Source organism: Ceratotherium simum, chromosome 2, assembly GCF_057802395.1.
Source record: "Ceratotherium simum simum isolate JZ-2026a chromosome 2, ASM5780239v1, whole genome shotgun sequence".
Taxonomy (NCBI): domain Eukaryota; kingdom Metazoa; phylum Chordata; class Mammalia; order Perissodactyla; family Rhinocerotidae; genus Ceratotherium; species Ceratotherium simum.
In genome coordinates this window covers 35,644,542-35,664,849 of record NC_141901.1, presented here as the reverse complement: position 1 = coordinate 35,664,849, position 20,308 = coordinate 35,644,542, and the positions used below count along the sequence as shown (strand labels likewise).

The 20,308-nt window shown below is 40.7% G+C and overlaps 1 protein-coding gene across 18 annotated transcripts in view; it reads right to left on the bottom strand.

The window, feature by feature from the left end:
* DCAF8 (DDB1 and CUL4 associated factor 8) overlaps window positions 1-19,165 on the bottom strand; it is a 41,531-nt gene extending 22,366 nt beyond the window's left edge. For 3 of the 18 annotated variants that reach the window (XR_015554695.1, XM_087440813.1, XM_087440890.1), the window contains exons 1-5: window positions 18,728-19,044; window positions 17,927-18,040; window positions 5,255-5,329; window positions 1,400-2,070; window positions 301-441 (exon numbers count right to left, since the gene is read on the bottom strand). Coding sequence is in view for 17 of the 18 variants with exons in the window: in XM_087440813.1 (XP_087296939.1) it covers window positions 301-441; window positions 1,400-2,070; window positions 5,255-5,303 (861 nt within the window). In the remaining variant the exon portion in view is untranslated. The other 15 variants (XM_087440863.1, XM_087440866.1, XM_004442781.3 and 12 more) reach the window with 15 other exon arrangements.
* Between the last annotated feature and the right edge of the window lie 1,143 nt (window positions 19,166-20,308).

Here is a 20,308-nt window from a genome sequence, read left to right as displayed (position 1 = left end):
TAAATTTTAAAGGTTTAGATGGCAGAGGAGACCTCAAACCAACCATGGCTCAGCTTCGAGGTTAAGTACAATCAACTGAACGCCATATGTGAAAGATCTAGAGATCTCTCAAATACGTGTCTTCCAAGAAGTTTAGGGTGGCTGCTTTTTCTCTCTTCTTATCTACAAATCTTAGGACGAAAGAAAGTGAAGAAGGCGACCACAATAAAAGGGACACAATGGGCAGAGATATGGGAAGGCCTTGGCTGAGAGCCACAGGGGATCTGGATTGCACAACCTTTGGGGCAAGGACTTACTTACCTTGTGGGACGCTCCCTTGTGCTGGGCCACACGCTTTGTATTCTTGCAGCACTGAGTAGCAGACAACTCTGCTACCCGCACTTGCCCATCACGAGCACACATGGCCAGGGTGGAATCACCACTGTTAGGAAGGAACTTGGCCTGGGGTGTTATGAATAAAAAAAGGGACACAAGGAAATTGAGGAAGTGAATTTGAGAGGGAAAAACATGATGACAACCCCAACTCACCCCCTTTTGTTACACAACAGGTGGAAACTTAGCTCTCCTACTCTTATACAGTTGGTTAAAGTCTAATTTCTTCCAAGAGTTAAAGGAGAGGGAGAGAAAAAACTTTTCTAAGAGAGCATTTCAGTTGACTCTGGAAGGTTGAACTGGTACAGGATAAGTGCTCAGATGAACTAGGACTCTACCTACTAGGGGAGAAAAGTAAGGAAAAAAGGAGGAAAATCTATCTTGATTCAGGAAGCCAACATAAATTTGCTACAAAGAAAAAGGAACCTTGAGGGGATGCTGGGGAAGGAAAGAGAACATAGGGATAAATAGCTAGTACCAATAGGATGGATGGGACTGATGAGTAAAATTTCCAGAGAATAATAACAATATTAACATTTATCAAATGTTTATTAAATACCAGACACAGTTCTAACTACTTAGCCTCTATTGTTATTTAATCCTCATAACTCTCTATGTAATTAGCCCTATATTATAGATAAATAAACTGAAGACAGAGGTTAAATAACTTGCACATCATCACACAGCTAGTAAAGAGTAGGGCTAGGATTTGAACCCAAGCAGTTTGGCTCAAGAGCCTCTGCTCTTATATGCCTCCTACCAGGGCACATTTAGTACCTTCCTGATGATTGCCAAGCACCCTACATATGAGGCTTCCAACAGTCTTTATGCTCAAGAAAACAAAAGGTTGCCATGTGTCTTTCAAGGTATTTAACTTCTCTAAGTCATTATGGATGCCAAGGTAGGACCGAATCCTGATGTCTAATTCCTACCACAACTCACTATCAGCTCCCACTCCAGGCAGCAGCTCAGGTTTGTCTAACTCATGCCTGATTTTCTCAACTGCTATTTTGCTCCCTTGCCTCACCTGGAAGACATTGCTTTTGTGGCCACTCTCAAAGTCCAGAACCGGCTGCCGCCGCACCCAGTCCCAAACCACCACTTTTAGGTCATCACTGCCACTGGCCAGCCAGGTGCCGCGCTGGTTAAAGTGCAGGGTATTGACACAACCAGTATGGCCCTCAAGCCCATGCTGCAGGCGGAAACGCTGCACAAAGACTCTTGCCCCACAAGCCTCATATACAAAGCGGGCACTTGATCCCAGCTCCCGCTCTCGAAGGGCAGGAAGGGCTTGCCAGCGAGGTCGGGGTAGGGCCGATGTCTCCGAGGACACCCAATCCTCCAGGGCACGCTCATCATCTGATGAGTCCTGGTCACGGTTGGCCCGCTTGCGCTGTACACGGCGCCGAGGATGCTCTTCTTCTTCCTCTTCTTCTTCCTCCTCTTCCTCTGAGCGGTCATGGACTTGGTTTTCATCATTGATGGAGTAATGCCCAGTGTCCTCCATGCTGTCAGAGTCTTTGTCTTCACCTGAGCTCTCTGTATCTGTGCCTCGACTTTCTGTGCTGGTGCGGTTGGGGCCACCATCATCCCCGGTCAAGCTCAAGCTCAGGTCTGAGGCCTCCACTTCAATGCCTGAGGATGTCTCCCTCCCCTCCTCAGCTCCTGACATCTCCTCTGGACTGCTAGACAGGCTTCCTGCAGGTTAGTGAGGAATGGGGAGGTGAGAGAGAAAAATAAGGAAATAGGATAGTGATCAGAAGGATTTCCCCTCCTTAGTCTCGTAAATCATCACATCAAAAGACCTAGAAACCAACTTTGGTCAAAGTGTTTTTGTTACAAATGCTTATAGAGAGTATCTTCTGAGGGGGAATCTTATAAAGGACAAGAAATTGAAAAGATTAAGATCAAAGCCACATACAAATAAAGGTACTTCGGCACAAGTGAAGAACTGCAGAACAACCTAAGATTATAATAAATTCTCAAGAAGCAAGGCATTGGCAGATTGTATGAAAGTATGCCTGATACAACTACCTTACGCTCTGTTCTGCTGGATGGGCATCCATTAGTTACAGCAAATAATTAAACTGAATATAGGAAAACAAACAGCCATCCCCAGCAAGAGTCGGCATAGCCATCTTCTTAGAGACAGATGGAAAATAACTGAATAAAATCATTCTGACAATGGATGAGGAGTTGGACTATTTCCCACTTCAAGAGAGCACCACTTGCCTCCTACCTCTTAAATCCTAAAGTATCTTCCCCTAAAGTCCTAAAATCCACTAAGAATCCAGAAGGATGTGGAAGAGACAAGTGGGAATTGTGATCATTTGAGTGGGTTCTTGCTCAGTTTTTGCTAATAAATGTATTCTGACTTACTTCCATTAATTTAATAATTTTAATACTATTTTTAGTTATAAGAACTCTTTATTGAGAGAAAGTTTTATCAGGAAGCATACGTAAAATTGATAAAAAGCAGGGCTACTATAGTGGTACCTGAGAAGAAAAGTTCACCATCTTTTAGGTCTGCCATGTCGGTAGTTATAAAAATACTGGGTCACTTTGAGCAATCTAATCCCCTACAATTAGAGATACTGCATTCTCCTATCTAACAACAGCCAAATCATATTCCAATGAGTACTCTGGCAATGTTCTAGAGGCAATGACCACAACTTCCAACCTAAGGTCAAGGTATGACAAAAGGAAGGGGGAATGAGGATTTTAAACAATGCTCATGGCCTCTTTTCCTCAGATGACTACAAATTTTATCCTGCCAGAAGTAAAGGCTGTTAGAGAAGGCAGACCAGCTATGGGTCACTTTGGTATGAGCACTTCAACTCTAGTACCACACTGATGTCTAAGGATTCAAAGTTGGAGCACCTTACTGCTTAGTCATCTGGATTAGAGCAGTAACTTCTGAAGATCTTTGAAGCAATGGAACACCTTTTCAATGAACTCTTAGGCAAAACCCAATACAGAAAAGATAATGCAAATGCTTTGGTTCAAGGAGTGATAGAAGGTTGGGAGAGACAAAAACAGCTCTTTTTAAAAAGCACCTCAACTAAGAACACAATGTGAAAACAACTGGGCTAGGAACTGGAAGAAAAAGGGGAAAAGTGCAGCAATTTACTCCTAGGAACTACATTTGCTGAGACTGCTGTATATGATGAGAAAGATTAACAGTTGTGGTTTTTGAAATACAATTCGGCTTGAGAGTGGGACTGGTGAGAAAAGATAAAACATCACACCTATCACTTCTATGGAGAATGAAATATAAAACATCAAAACTTCTAGCATTTATTGTTAAAATTATGATAAACAAATTAAGATGACTTTGGGGTCCCCACCACATTAACATATTGGCCAGAGCATATCACAGGCTCAGCAAGAGGACCCTAATAGTCAATGACCAAGATCTAGCTCAGGAGTTGTCAAATTTTTTTTCTGTAAAGGGTCAGAGAGCAAAAATTTCAGGCTTCACAGGCCATATGGATCTCTGTCACAACTACTCAACTCCCCTGTTGTAGCACAAAAGCAACCATAAACACTATGCAAATAAATGGGGCCTGACTGTGTTCCAACAAACTTTACAAATACAGTGGCGGGCTGGCGTTGGTCCGCAGGCCGGTTTGCCAATCCCTGATCTAGCTAATGGCCAAACTTCAAATCAACTGTATATCCCAAACTCCTTTAGAACCCTGTGCCTTTCAACTAAGCCCAGTGAAAAATCTGAACCACTTTCCTTTACAGAAGATGAAGGAATGGCAGTGGTAAGAACAAAACAAAGGGGCAATACAACAGCATGCTAAAAATCTCACTTTCCCTTCCTTAACCTCACTGCTCTACCAATCATATCAACCAGAACTTAGCCTATAATCCTGACCTGCAAGGTGCTGAGGAATGCTGGACACTGTGCTGCCCAACTATAACCATTTGAAGGATGTCTCTCTGGTTTAGAAGTTGGCTCGGAGTTGAAGCATTGGCCAAATAAACCAGATAGTAGCTATACTCTATCAGAATCTTGATATTCTGCCTTCAAATCTGCCCTAGACCCAATGATTTAACGCTTGGCAGCTCTGGCCCTAAAAAAAAAAAAAAAGAAAAGAAAGAAAAGCGGGGCTGGCCTGGTGGCGCTAGCGGTTAAGTGCGCGCGCTCTGCTGCGGCGGCCAGGGGTTCGCCGGTTCGGATCCTGGGCGCGCACCAATGCACTGCTTGGCCAACCATGCTGTGGCGGCGTCCCATATCAAGTGGGGAAAGATGGGCACGGATGTTAGCCAAGGGCCAGTCTTCCTCAGCAAAAAAAAAAAAGAGGAGGATTGGCAGATGTTAGCACAGGGCTGATCTCCTCACCAAAAAAAAAAGAAAGAAAGAAAGAAAGAAAAGAAAGAGAAGGAAGGAGGGAAGCAAGCAAGCCCCAATTCCAGTTCGTTTAGGTTATAACTTCATCTCCTATCTAAAATCTCTATCAAACTGTGATCTACCATGGAAAGAGGCCTCTCATTATAACTGGGGAACTTAACCTTCCCAACAACTCCCTGTTCCTACCACCAATTGAATCTTCTTTTTCTCCTTTATTAACAGCATCTCCTAGGTTATGTTCATCCTTATAATCTTTCAGAATTCCAAACGACCTGACCTTTCAGAGGCTAAGCTCTATTATTGATCTTCTGAAAAAAATCAGAAAGACGTTGAAGGAGCAAAAGTACTAGACAGTCCAAGGTGTTTCCTGTGTATTTCCTATACTCAAAACAACAAGGAAAGGTTCACTCTGAGGAAAGATTTCCTTCCCTCCACTACAAGTCAGGACTTCACTCTCTTTGGGGGAGGAGGAGAACCTCAGTTGATAGCAAAAATAGCTTCACCTTCACTTTGGCCCCTTACCATTAGCTAAGTCTGTTTTGCCATCTGTGCTGCTCCCTTTGCCGGACATCTTGAATGACGTTTATTGTAGCCAGCCTGGATACGGGAGAGGAAGAAAATGAAACAATTAGGAAACAATCTGGGAAAGATGATAAAAGGGACAAGGAGATTTAACAATGTATAGCTTTGGTCATTTTTATAAAAAGTATTTGTTTGTGCTCAACAGGGCTTCTCAGCTGCTGAAAATCACATCAGATATTTTCCCCCTCAAATCTAAATTCCATAAAGGGACATATTTATGGGAAGTCAACTGCCATCTCTGTACTTGACTCACTGACTCACTGGCAGTGTTTTTTCAGATGAGAAAAAGGGAACTGAAATAACACCTGGAACAGTAGGTATATATCAAGTGACAGGTACTGCAAGCAGAGAGCTTTAACTCAATACAAAAAGCTGGCTTCAGCAATGCCCTCTAAGCAAGAATCTTCTGCCGTAAATATTATTTGTATGTATCCACAAACCCTATAAAATACTTGTTTTCACAACATGAAGAGGTGGGTCAGACTGAGTATCATTTTATACACAAATCAACAGAGAGAGAAAAAATAAAACTGTTGGGGTAAGAGCTTGGGTTTTATGTTCACTCAGAGGCCTAGCTTCAAACTTACAGGGGCAGATATTAACTAAGGATTATAAGAAGCAGAGCCGAATTAGCACTTAGGAGCACCCTTCCCCTATGAAAGAACCTAAAAGGGTTTCTTTTCTTCCCTCTTATGACTAACAGTCATCAAGTGCAAAGCTGGGGAAGAAAAGGGCAACATTTCCATTAAACCATCTCAGTCCGTTTCATAAAATGGCAAACATTTCACCTAACTCCACCAACTTTTGCCAGACTTGTCTTTTTGGCAAAGTCCTAACTAGGAATCAGGGTACCTGGCTTTTTTCCTTTTATACCACTATAACACACTCATTAATTTTTCAGGGCCTCACTCCCACCTCAAGCAAATTCCAAAGAGCAAAGAATAATATTATTCAGACTAGAATTTTGTTAAGCCCTTTCAGTGCCTTGGACAAAAGGCAATGATAAAAGACAAAGTATGATTATGACTCCAGTCCTTGTACCCAGGCACACTGGCCTCTAATCTTTCAACAGCCCTTTCATTCCCATAACAATTATCCCAGAAGCAGCCCATCCTTATCCTTATCCCCTACTCTCCTCTACAGAAATCCAAGTTGCTTCAAAAAAAGTGTTCTCTGCCAAGAGACAGACGCCCAAAGCTTGCTCATAGTAGGCCGGGGTGGGGGAGTAGAAATAATGCAAGAGCAGGACTGAGGCTGAATTTGAGGGAAGGACACCTGGAATGGTGCTGATGAAAGACCATGCCAACAAAAAACAGATCCACTTAAAGAAAAACAGTGAAGAGCTGTTTGCAGAGCAGGCTGTTTTCCTCCTCCTACTTCGATGATATATTTTTGTACAGCATTCCTCATACAGCGCTTGTTTTTCCCTCTCAGTAGTCCCTGTTTATATTCTTTAGCATCTCAGCAGTATCTTCTTTCCCACCTAGGGTTTAAATTAATTACATTAATTGCAAAAGTGCTATGAAGTGGAAAAACGATTTGTACTACTTTGTTAAGATTAAAAACTAAGGTCATAAGCATATCTTATGGGCAACTGAGAAAAGATCTGACGTTTTCTCATCTCCAGAATCAAAACTGTCAACCATACCAAACTTCCCACCCCACTGTTATCCACACCCAGAGAAGAAAAAAGCAGCTCCAGAGAACCTTTCTCAAAACCAAAATCTCAACTTCTATACAAGCCCAGAGTGCCTCAATTTTAGACTCATAATGGCTCTAGAAACATTTGCTTTTCCAGTCTCCATGACCAAGAGGAGCCAAAAGCCTAACGCTCACCCAGCTCTGAGAAGTGGGAAAAGGAGAGCCATGAGTTTCAATTCATTCCCAGAGGTTGTAGAGCTCACCTTTTGGGGAATTTGGTTTAAGGTTCTTGCAAGAAGGGATCTTCTCTTTGAGGAGAAAAGTTGACAGAATTTATTGCTAAACTCAGAAACAGAGAAAACTCTGTAAATGTTTATATTAACTCTCTTTAATCACAGAATTGATAGGCAGATAGCTTCTAAAGGTCACATTTTAGGGGCCACAGAGTTTAGCAAAATTAGTCCCAGAATGAAAAACTAGAAGTCCAGGGTTCTAGTATCAGCTAAGCCATTAGCATACTTTGTGACCTTGGATGAACTGCTTAATCTTCTCTGTACTTCATTTGCTTCTTTTATGAAATAGTATTAGTAATTCCAGAGACGGTATAGATAAGTAGAATTATATGTTAAAACTTCTGCAGAAGGATGCTCTAGCAGTGGTTTCAAAACTTATTATGAACTTGTATCAGTGAAAACTTTGAGCATGAACTCTCAATACATGTGTTTATACACACACACATTTAATCAATTCACATTAAAAATTAAGCTTAACTTTTCTAGGAAAGAATAGAAACTTCAACATGCTTTTTCTATATACCACTGGATCATCTTCTATACCCCTTAGGGTGTATACATTCCCACTTTGAGGGACCACTTCTCTAGAAAGCCAAAAAATGATGACAATAACAAAATATAATTACTTTAGGAATGAGTAGTTATTCTTATACAAATTTCAGTCAAAACGAAGAAATTTAAACAATCTCAACTCTAGGGCAGGAATTAGAGTAAGTGCCCAAATTAAAGCAGGCTAAGATGCTATGACTGTGCCCTAGGTCTCAAGTATAGGAGCCACTCTAGAATCACTTCCATCATCAAAGAATACAACCTTATTTTATAATCTGAGGTTAGGGACCATACTTGCCTCAAACTACCTTCTTCATTCTTTAATACACTACACATTCCCAACAAATCCACTACTTTTACCTTGATTGATTTCCAGGTAAAATCCAGTCCAGAGCAAACCAATCTGAGCTTGGAAGAGCTGATGAGCTTACTGCCCCAGGTAGCTGGGGGAGTTTAATTAGATTAGCTCTACTGCCTGTACTCTAAAAATAACCATAACCCCTGCCAAACTGAAAGTTAAAGAGTAAACTACCGGGGGATGGGGAAAAAAGACCCAGTGTCATTTTAATTTCTACCTAAGAAATTTCAGCGACCTCGATTTTTCTTGTTTTCATAAGAAAAAGGCCTTAAATTTTTAACCATATACATGACAAAACACTAACCAAAAAACAAGCAGAGGGAGAGTTAATCCAGTGTATAAGAGTACTCTGTGGAAGAGGTACCAAGCATCTCTTGTTTAAAACCAATGGGGCTGCTTTCTTTTCCTAATATTGATGACAGATTTGTACAAGAGACCATGTATACTAGAACAATAGGATATGCAAATGGAAAAAAACAAAAACAAAAAACTTGACTCATATGTTTGTACAATATACAAAAACTAACTCAAAATGGATCATAGACCTAAATGTAAAAGCTAAAACAATACAACTTCCAGAAGAAAACAAAGCAGATAATCTTTGTGACGTTGGGTTATGCAAATACTTCTTAGGACAGGATGCAAAAACCACAAACCATGAAAGAAAAAATTAATTAACTAGGCATATCAAAATTAAAAAAATCCGAGCCAGCCCTGATGGCCTAGTGGTTCAAGTTTGGCGCTTGCTGCTTCAGCGGCCCGGGGTTCACTTCCCAGCTGTGGAATCACACCACGTGTCTGTCAGTTGCCACCCTGTGGCAGCGGCTCACATAGAAGAACCAGAACAACCTACAACTAGGATATATAACCATGTACTGGGGCTTTAAGGAGGAAAAAAAAATAAGTAAAGACAAAAAAGAAATTAAAAATCCACTCTTCAAGAGACACTATGAAGATGGGCTGGCGCCGTTGCTTAGTGGTTAAGTGCGCGTGCTCCGCTACTGGCGGCCCGGGTTCAGATCCCGGGTGCGCACCGACGCACCGCTTCTCCCGCCATGCTGAGGCCGCATCCCACATACAGCAACTAGAAGGATGTGCAACTATGACACACAACTATCTACTGGGGCTTTGAGGGAAAAAAGAGGAGGAGGATTGGCAATAGATGTTAGCTCAGAGTCGGTCTTCCTCAGCAAAATGAGGAGGATTAGCACGGATGTTAGCTCAGGGCTGATCTTCCTCACAAAAAAAAAAAAAAAAGAGAGAGAGACACTATGAAGAAAATGAAAAGACAAGCTATAGACTAGAAGAAAATATCTGCAAAAGACATTTAATTAAGGACAGCAACCAGAATATATTTAAAATCTCTCACAACTAAATAACAATCACTTGAAAAGATGCTCAACATTATTAGTCACTGGGGAAATACAAATTAAAACCACAATGAGAATCCCCTACACACCTATTAGAATGGTTAAAATTTTAAAAATAATAATAATGAAAGCTTCTTTTATCAAGTGCTAACAAGGAGTAGAGCATCTACAACTCTCATACACTGCTGATAGAAATGCTAAATGGTAGTCACTTTGGAAAACAGTTTGGCAGTTTCTTATAAAGTTAAATATACACTTACCAAACAACTAGGAAATCCCACTACTCAGCAATGTACTTAAGAAAAATGAAAATATATGTCCACCCAAAAATCTGTAGCTGAGTTTTAGTGGCTTTATTTAGATTCACCAAAAACTGAAAACAATCAAATGTTCTTCAGCTAGATCACAGATAAACAAATTGTGGTCCAGCCACACAATGGAATACTACTGAGCAACAGAAAGTAATGAACTACTGATACACACAGCAATACAGATGGATCTCGAATATATTATGCTAAGCAAAAGAAGCAAGACTTAAACAACTACATACTATGATTCCTTTTATAGTACATTCTGGAAAAGATAAACTATAAAGACAGAAAGTACATCAGTGGTTGCCAGGGGCTGAGGGTGGGGGAAGGGAACTGACTACAAACAAGCATGAGAAAACTTTCTGGAATGATGAAAATGTTCTATGCCCTGATCATGGTGGTATTAAGTGACTATGCATTTCTCAGAAACCACAGAATCAGTCACTGAAAAAAAGGGTCAATTTTACTGTATATAAATTATACCCAATAAATCTAGCTGGAAAAAAAAAAAAAAAAGAATGAGAGAAGGAGGGGAAGGAAAAGAAATCATGCAAAGTGTTAAATGACAGATAAAACCCAACATTTAAAAATACTAAATTCTCAAGGCTGTGATTATAAACAGAAGTTAGCTCAAGTGGTCAATATGCCACAGTAAATGAGAGTAAAATGTCAGGTTTTCTTGCTTAAAAATGAAAGTGCAGGATTTTTGCTGCAACCAAAGCTGCCTGTGTGATTTATCAGCAACCATATTAAAGGTAAGATGAATCCTAAACTCATAAAAAGTCTTCCACCCTATTGTCTTGGTGACAACTAAGAATATCAGGAGCTTAAAGTAGTTCTAGTGGTTGTACCATTAATTTGTATATTTATGCTTTTTATTTTAATTTTTTAAATTTCTTTCAAATTCATTTTAAATCCTTTGGAATCTAGGGTCTATGACAACTGGTCAGATAACTCTACCTTACCTTGGGCCCAATGGAAACATCAATATCTAAATAATATTACTGTCCTGATCCCTTTACTAAGACCTGAACTCACTCTCAGTGAGTTGCCTTGAGTTACATAACCCTCACATTCTCTCAGGTCAGTCCAGCAATCTTTTGTTTGGCAGACTTCGTTTTGCAGCACAAGTGCCCAACTCTCCCACACAGATACCCATATTTAAATGAGACAAGGTTTTAGAATTTCCTCTGAAACTGAAAGGTGATGGTAGAAAATACTTCAATTATTAGTAAGACAGATATTTGAGAGCCACACAGTCCCTGGTTTCTCTTGGGAGGACAGATGTCCCATACCACTCATAACTGAACAGCTGTTCAGGGCTGATCTCCATCCAAAATACAAATTTGCTTTTCAGTCCTAGGTCCCACAGTCCATCTGGAGTCAACCAGTCCTACTTTCCCCATCCCCAATTTCTGTTTTCAAGCTGAAAGAGCTCACTTTAAATTCATTCTCCTTAACTTTCTACTTTTCTACTTCACAATCAACACTTCTCCAAGCCAATTTCTAACTCCTGCCACCAGCCACAACTCTAATAGTACAGTATTTATTAATCAGACAGAGAACCTGAGGCACTGAAATTCAAAGGATGACACCAAGGAAACTGAAACTCATACTATATAAAGCATGTTTATAGAGGGGCAGGCCTTTAGTTCTGGGCCACTCTCTATTAAGTACTTGGAAGAGTTGAATATACTACGCTGTCTCCTCTGGTAAACTGGGCAGAGGAGCAGAAAGAAACTATGAATATTTTTGGATCCGGATAATTAATCTCTATTCCTACTGTGCAGAAGATTTGACAGCACAGAGCAACCCAACTGTACAGCAGCTCTAGCCTCCCTTGTTTATCCAAACTACAGGCCTCTGGCACCACCCAGTGGCATATTCGTACACAGACATGCTAGTAATGTAACAGCATACAAGGCAATACAGGAGCTACAAATTTAAACAAAGCAGTCACAATCCCTTTTGTAGTCTATAATCAATTAGTAAAAATTAGTATACAACTAACTACAATACAAGACATACAAGTATCAGTGTCATCAAAAAAAAAGATAAATAGAATGTTGCTGCAATCAAACAGAGGAAAGGATTATATTTAGTTTCAGGGGGAAAGGAAAGCTTCCACGGAGAAATTAGCTTTCAAGCTGGGCTTTGAAGGAAGGATAGGATTTCAGTGGGTTGAGATGAGAAAGACATTCCATCAGGACTAGAATGAGAAAAGACATGGAAGATGAAATACGTTCAAGAAAATACATGGGTAATCTGGGTTGGCTAGATGGTGAGGTATAGTTGATTAGTTCAGAAGTACAGCAGAAGGTGTATGTGTGTGTATGTTATGCACCAGGAAGATTATCTTGTCAAGTATAATAAGATGGACTGAAATGGACAAAAAAGTAAGGAGAAAAGTTTAAAAGCTGTTATAGCTGCCAAGGTAATAAGCAACGAGAAACTGTCTTAGGATGATGGCAAAGGAAACTAAAAGAAGGGGATCAATGTGAGAAACACTGTAGAGGTAGAATTGATAGTATTTGGCTCAATAAGCAGTTACAAAGCTCAAAAAATAAAAAAGACAAGTTTGAGTCTGGGTGCCCAGAGGAAATCAAGTGCCATAAATGAGAAGCTGGCATGTAGGGGAAGAGATGAATTTGATTTTGATTATGTTTAAAATCCAAATCGACATGTCAGGAAGGTAGTGGAAATCCAATGTAGGTCTGAAACTTAGAAATAAATTAGGGCCAGAGATAGAGATTTGGGAATTATTTGTATAGAGAAGCTTCAAAATCAAATACCTTGTAAATTATACCTCACTAAAAAAAAGAAACAAACAAATTAAGTACCCAAGAAAGATCTGACAGAAAATCTAAGGAAAGAATCTTGGGGGATACCCCTCCTTAAAAAAAGAAAGAAGAGGGAGACAGAAATGCTCAGGGAAGTAGCAGGAATAATGAGAGTGTTAAATGCCTTGGAAGTCAAAGAGAAAAAAGGTTTCAAGAAGGTGGGGATGGTCCATGATTCAAATACTACAGAGAATTACAGAAAGATGTATACTGAGAAAAGGCTGTAAGAGTCAGAACAGCTTTTCCATGGAATTACCTCAGGTACTGGGTGAGAAGGGTTTTCTCCCTATTCAAGGATCATAAAATAAAAAGATTCAGCTATCTCTTCAGTTAAGTCCATTAAAATTATTTCCTTAAAAAACTCATTAGCCTACCAATCAATCATAACCTGAGACCCATTTTAAGCAAAAGTGTTTTTATTCATATTGTCATGTGGGCAGAGCTTTTATACTTTATATACACTTCTATAAAAAATACTGAATTCTACGTTTCAGCACATTTGCTTCATCACTTGGCACCGAAGAGCCCTGTTTTTTTAAAGACAGCACATGTTATAAGACAAAGTAAAGGGCTTTGGTGTCAGTCAGACCTGGGTTTGAATTCTATTTCTACCACCTACTTCTGAGTTTGCTTCTTCTTTTGTAAAGTGGGATAATGCCATTACCCTGCAAGACTTGGTTTAGAGGATTAAAGAGAAAGTTTGCAAAGAGGCTGTTTATACATGGTAGGCATTTATATTATTTTTTTAGCTTTTCATCTCTAGTTCTAGACTACATTTGACAGAGAAGCCTGGGCTTCTTTGCCCCTCAGCAATGATCCTCAAGAAACTGTACACAACCTTAGGACACAGTTCTAAGTCTATGAAATCTGCTTACCTACTCTCACTGGCCTTTTAATGAATTTAGAGAGGTCTGTTAATATCTTCCTTTGAAACACATTCATGTTCTATGAACTGGGGTAAAGCAATATACCCAGGAGCCCACAATATAAGCCTCCCTCTCTTTAAGTTATTCCCCCTCTTGAAGGTTCAGAGGATAACCAAGATGAGAACTTCAAAGCAATCACTAGAAATGATGATGAGGAAGATAAGGAAGTCCTGTGTCACCTATACTACGAACAAGGAACTTTTTTCCTCCTTTAGATAAATACCTTTTCTCCCTGTTGGTAATACCAAATGCCCTGTGTTTACAATTTATTGGTTTTAATTCTAATAACAGTATTTCAGAGTATGTTAGGAATGCACAGTAACCTTTAAGTGCTGTCTCCAGCAATAGAGTTAAGAAACGTTTTATAATGTTTAAGCCCATTTATCTCAATTTAAATGATTCTAAGAAAAATGCCGTTCTAAAGAAATTCCATTGTGTTTCCACTATGAAATGATTTACCTTTACATGGGAATCCAGTCTCCATTACCAGTTTTTGCCATTCACATTTCAAATTTTTCTTAAATTGTTGGCAGGAAACGAGAAAGATGAAAGGGTAATGCTCCAAAGGTACAACTTAAAATAAAACAAAAAGGAGAGGCTAAAAACATCAAGAAGTGCCCTCCTACCTGCACTAGGTTAGAGGGCAAAGTCTAATGCTGGGTCCAAAGTGAGGTTAAAAACATACCTGATAATGTGATAATACTTAAAGTACTCCAGAGAAATATAGCCTCTTGGCTACCACTAGAGGTAAATCCCATAGCTTTCCAGATGGCTACAATCAAGAACAAGAAAAATGACATGTGAGGCAAACACGGATGCTTCACATTAGAACTTGGTCAGACTTCCTTTAGTATCCTCAAAGGATAAGAGCAAATATCTAACCTCCCAGATACAAAGATGACAATTCTAGGAATAACTCAATCCATTAGACATGCTACATTTCATTACTAAGATGCCATCTTTGTCATATTAATTATTCCCAATGCCCTATTTTCAAACTTGGGGCAGACTCAGTTCATTACTTTATCTTTAGCATACACATTCCTGGGGTTAAGATAGTACTTGAGAAACTGGGCTTCTGGACCAGAAACTATGTCCTGAAAAGGTAGAGATAAAAGACTACTATAAAGAAGTGACCAATTCATAAAATTCATCACACCCTAATTTTTAAAGACCTCTCAAGGACTTTCTTCTCACTCCCAGAAGAATAACTGAATCAGTAAACAAGAACAGATAGCCCCTTTTTCTAACCAATTTTAAAACAGTTATGAAGTTTATTGGGCACATTCACTAAAACAAAAGAAGAAAAGTTTTCAATATTACTGTAAAGCTAACCTAAAATTACTGGCATTTGGCTTTGAAATTAAGATATACATAGTCGCTACCTCCATGCCTGTGGCTGACTGAATTTTTTCAGTTGCCTGGTTCCAAACGGGTAAATAACAGATAATCTTGGCTCACTGATAATCTGCTTAAATAAAAAAAAGCTAATTCAATCTTAAAAACTACCTCTAACACCAATGTTATGCAATAAAAAGCTGTTGGGATAACGCTTGTCTTTTATAATCTGGACATTCCTAGACATGTTTAGAACAACTTTTCTACAGCAGAAATAACCCAGAAATAAATCTATCTACTGAAAACAAAATTTAACTAGTCACTTTATGATTTTAAAAGTTTGTAACTCACCTAATAGAATACAGGACCTAGAGTGTGAAATTCTGTTAGATCTCAGTCTCCCACAAAACGGCAAACTTCTATAGAATGTCTTCTACTAGAGTCCGTTTGCTTTTGAAATGCCAGTATTGTTTTAAACTGACAACAAAAAGGCTGCTTTCTTTTAGCTTTCTCTGAAGACAAGCTTCTGTCTTAGGTCGATCCTAGTCAAGACTAAGGATCATACCACTGGGACTGATTCTTACACATTTAATAGAGTGCTATCTCAAATGCCCTGTCAGGTTGGTGGTGGGAACTATGGTCACAAGCATACCTAACCTCCCACCTTCAGCCATGCTAGGAAATACTTCCTAATACCATGCAACAACTCTTATGCAACACTGTGAAATATAAAATATCTTCAGAAAGATAAGAACTTTACAGTTGTGGTCCACAGACTAAGAATACTGATTCACTGTATACACATATGTCACCTGGAGCACAAAATGTGAAACTCTTGGGGGGGTGGTGAGGGAGGGATTCTTACCCAGCATATACAGTAATAAGGAACAAAGTTATGACCCTGTCAACATTTCCTTTTCTCCTCCCACTCTTCCCTCCTACCCCACCTCTCACCCAACATAGATCTCCAGATCTCATAAAAACACAAATAATAAAAATGCAGTCTCAGCCCACCACACCACCCTCCATCTCAAGTCTTTTACCTTTCAGTGGAGAGAATTTAGACCCTGGATGGTGGTAATTAAAGTTGATCAACTCTAAGTTGATCACTGGTCAATACAGTCGCTTTCATCACAATGTTACAAACACTTTCTTAATTTTCGTGTGCCCTTACCTCCCCAAAAAGATGTGGACAAAAAGCCAACAAAAGGAAGTTAAAAACTTTTCACCTGTTCTGTCATATTACTAAGATGCTCCAGCTGAGGAGATAAAATCAAAAACTCTGCATTCCTAACTCCCTAGCCCAGACTTCACTTCATAAAGAAAGGAGATCTTTTCATGGTCTAGTTCTTTGATAATCTATTGATGAGGATCACTGTGCAGCCCAACAGCTTGGAAATATGTATTCCTTCCATGGCAAAAAGAAAAAGGCATAAGAGGTAGCTGGAGCAGAGGTGGTAAATAACATTGAAGCAGGAAGGGAAAGAATTACAATACTTGTGTCAATTCTGATCAGATGTGCTAATAGAGAGACCAAGAGGAAGGAAGCAATGAACGAAGGAAACTTACTGATGTTTAGTTTAAGAATACATTTAGAGATAGACATACACTGACATCTAATATTCTGCTGTCCTCTGGTCTTGAACCCCCGCCAGACTGACCTGAATCATGTTCAGAAGCCAACCCTAGGTAGGCACCCACAAGGCATACATCTAAGCTGACCAATTAAAAATCAATTTGAAAAAAGAATCAGGAAAACATGTTTGAAAGCAAAATGCAAAGAAGTGTAAACTAATGTATAACATTCAAAGCTGTGTCAATGATGTGTAAAGAAAACAGAAAATAGCTTTTAGTGTCTATCGTGTGCTAGACATAATGTAAGAGCTTTATACGGGTTCCCTCACACAATACTAATAACAACCCTGGGAGCTAAGTGGTATTATCTCACTTTTAGATGTGGAAATTAAGAGAGAAGTTTAAGTAACTTGCCCAAGGTCACAAGGCTAATAAATCTTAGTAGTATTTAAACCCAGGTCTGCCCAGCTCTAAAGACTGTACTTTTCTCTTTATATCTTGCTGATACACATAGATACCACCCATAATCATCTTATTCTAGTTCATAATGAGCATTTTCTAGTTGGGACACTGTGTGGAATAAAACTCAACAGCATCACACTCAACCTTTTCCTACTACAAATCATAAAGATATTAAGAATCAGCCAGGCCTACCTTCTAGAGCCACTCAGCTCCTCTGTCACATCCCATGAACCTCAACCATAGCACTATTCTCAGCTACCAGAAACCCAAGAGTCTTACAAAAATTACACTTACAAGTATGTTCTGACTCCCTCTTTGGCACTGGCCCATGCTGCTGAATGCACAGGATGATTTCTCTGCTGACCAAGAATTCTTCAGACCAGCTATAAAAGGGCAGCCACTATATTTTTTTTCACTCAAAATTTACCACTATGTCCTGAAAAGTTGGAATTCTGAGGACTGAACTCAGACACTAACTAAAGGCAGCATCACTCATCACTCTCCAGCTTTTAGTGACAAGGAGCTAAATATTCTCCTCTAAATAATAAGGAATAAGAACCCAAAACCCTGAAAGGGAAAGAGACTTGATTTGACAAAAGGCTGAAGAGAACTCAGGCAAACTAATTCCCAGCTTCGAACAATGTAAGAAACATGATCCACACAAAGGCAAAACACAAAGCAAATGAATAAAGAGGGAGACATTCATTTCTAGGCTTAACTGGAGTTATCTGAAGATAGACAGCAACAGTTTAAGACAGAAAGTCAAGATGCCCACAGCCAATTAAACTTGTAAAAGTAATTTAACCAGAGTTGGAACACAGCCAAGAACAATGCCCCAACTCTTTGGGAAATTGTGTAGGGATTTTATGACTTCAGTGGTCAGCACTTGAGCATCAGGATAAGGTCTGTCTTGGACTCAAGAATTTAAATGCCTTCAACTCCTACTCACCTTTCCTCCTTTATCACTGAAGTAGGGCCAGGCTGAGCTCCTGAGAAAATAGGTCTGTAGATTCACTGAAGGACTGAGACAGTTAAAGTTTAAATGGCAAAGGTGTCTCTTCTACTAAACATAAAAAATATTTATGAATACATTTTAGTATTTTTTAGACCTCAGAACTATTTAAAGCAGAGTAATTTATCTAATTCTGATTACTCAATAACCTACAAACATAGTTACTGAAATAAAATGAACCAGGCAAGTCATCCCCCAGTTCCACTAAAACGTAAAAGTCATTTAAAAGGAAAACCTGAATCTTTTCAACGCTAACCCAAAACCAAACCTCTGCAGAAGCCACAGAGCAGGGGGGAAATCCCGGAGAGAATGTGATAGCGCTACTGCCGGTTTGTTTACAGAGACTCCAGCAACAATCATATGAGTCAGAAATTCAAGCCACCAGATGCTTTCCAACGAACAGGGACCAAATGGGACCGTACTACGGTGTCCTGAAAGATTTGGGGGTGAAGGGAGGTAAACTAAGAGAATTATATTACAAAGGGTACAAGACCAGACGGCAACAACTGACTCCAGGGATCTTGGACCTCGGCCTTCCGTACAAGGTGCTGGGCCCGAGAACTCGGGATGGGGGAGGGGACACATTGCGCGGCGGCCCTGAGGTGACGAGGAGACGCAAGGCGAGCTGCGTTCCCCTAATCTAAGGGGGAAAAAAGCACACACAAATGGGTCACCCGACGAGGCAAGACGTCCCTGTGGATTGGGGGGCAGGCCCTTGAGGGCAACCCCAGACCTGACCTGAGGAAAGGGCAACCAGTCCTCCCGGCGGTGACTCGGGTCAGGGGAAGACGACTTGAGCCGTGGGAGCTTGGGAAAGGAGTCAAATCTATCTTGAGGGGGTACGGGCCACGGGAGAGGGGGGCAGGCCAAGCCGGAACGAGACACGGACCGGGTAGGTCAAGGGGGGGGGGTGTCCGGCTGGGGCAATTACAAGCACGGGAGCCGGCGAGGCTCAGCAGCCTGCTTCCCGTCTTGGGTCATCCTTCTGCCAGCGGCTGCTCCGACTGTTCCAGGCCCAGCCGCCCCGTCCGCTGCCGCCACCAACGAAGCCGCCATCTTACACTGGCCAGCGGCCGCCACCACCACCGCCTCCGCTCTCTGCGCTTGCGCCTGCGCTGCCACACTTTCCGGCCCCGTTTGCGACGATGTGCTGGAGAAGACTGAGGGAAGAGTGGTCGCGCGAGCTCTCGGCTCCCAACCCTCCTCGAAGGACGCATGTGGGGCGGGGCTTAAGGCCAACGGCAAACAGAGAGAGGGCGCGTGCGCGTTACCGAAGAGGCAAAGTTGTTTCTGTAGCGTTTGAGGGGCTCGCTGCCCTCGTGTTACTCAAAACATATGAGAATTAGGGGCCTTTGAAGGTTGTGGTGGAAATAAACTTCATTTCTAACGAGTTGGCAGGCAACCTCTTGGGCGACCTCCATTTTTGCCCCGTTTTTGAATACTGGAAACAAGCAGTCCTTGCCAGACTTCTTCTGAAAACCCCATTTCCTTTGAGGACCTTATTTTCTTAAGTGGTTTCTATACCTTCGAGACCCGCTTCCCCTCAAGAGCCTCCAGTTACCCATTTTTAAAGAAGGAATTCAGAAGCTTGAGATGCAGCTAAACTATTCAAGAGGCTCTTTCTCCAAAGGGGGTGATGTACACTCTGCTTCGTTCTGACATCTAAAGGCAGTGTAGAGAAGATCACTGGAAAGGTTACTCCCAGCTGCCAAGCTGGGGGATTTTTGACCAGAAGGCCAGGGTGCAAGAGTCTGACACTTTCTCATCTCCTCTACCGCTACCATCCTATTATAAGTCATTATATATTACTTAGACTACTGCAATAGACACCTAGCTGGTTTGTCTACTTCCATTACTGCCTTGCTAGTTAAACATAAAGCAGTCAGAGTGACCTTTTAAAATATAAGGCAGGTCATATTATTACCCTGCTCAAAATCTCCAAAAGCTTCTCATCATACAACAAAAATCAAATGATCACAATGGCCTCCAAGGAAGACCCTACACCATCTGGCACCTACTTCTCTGATTTCATCTCCTCCTGCTGCCTAGCTCTGCTCTAGCCTTATTGGCCTTCTCGCTGTCACTTCAGCCAAAGCATGGTCCAGGCCCAGGGTTTCTGCACTTGTTCCCTCTTCTTGGAATGTTCATTTACTGGATCTTTACTAGACTTACTCTCTCCACTTAATCACATCTCTACTCAAATGCGACTTTCTCACAGAGGCAGCTTTGACTATTCCAACTAAAATGGTACTCTACACCACCATCCTCTGTCCTCTCACTCGGCATTGTATTTTTCATAACATTTTTTACCTATAACAT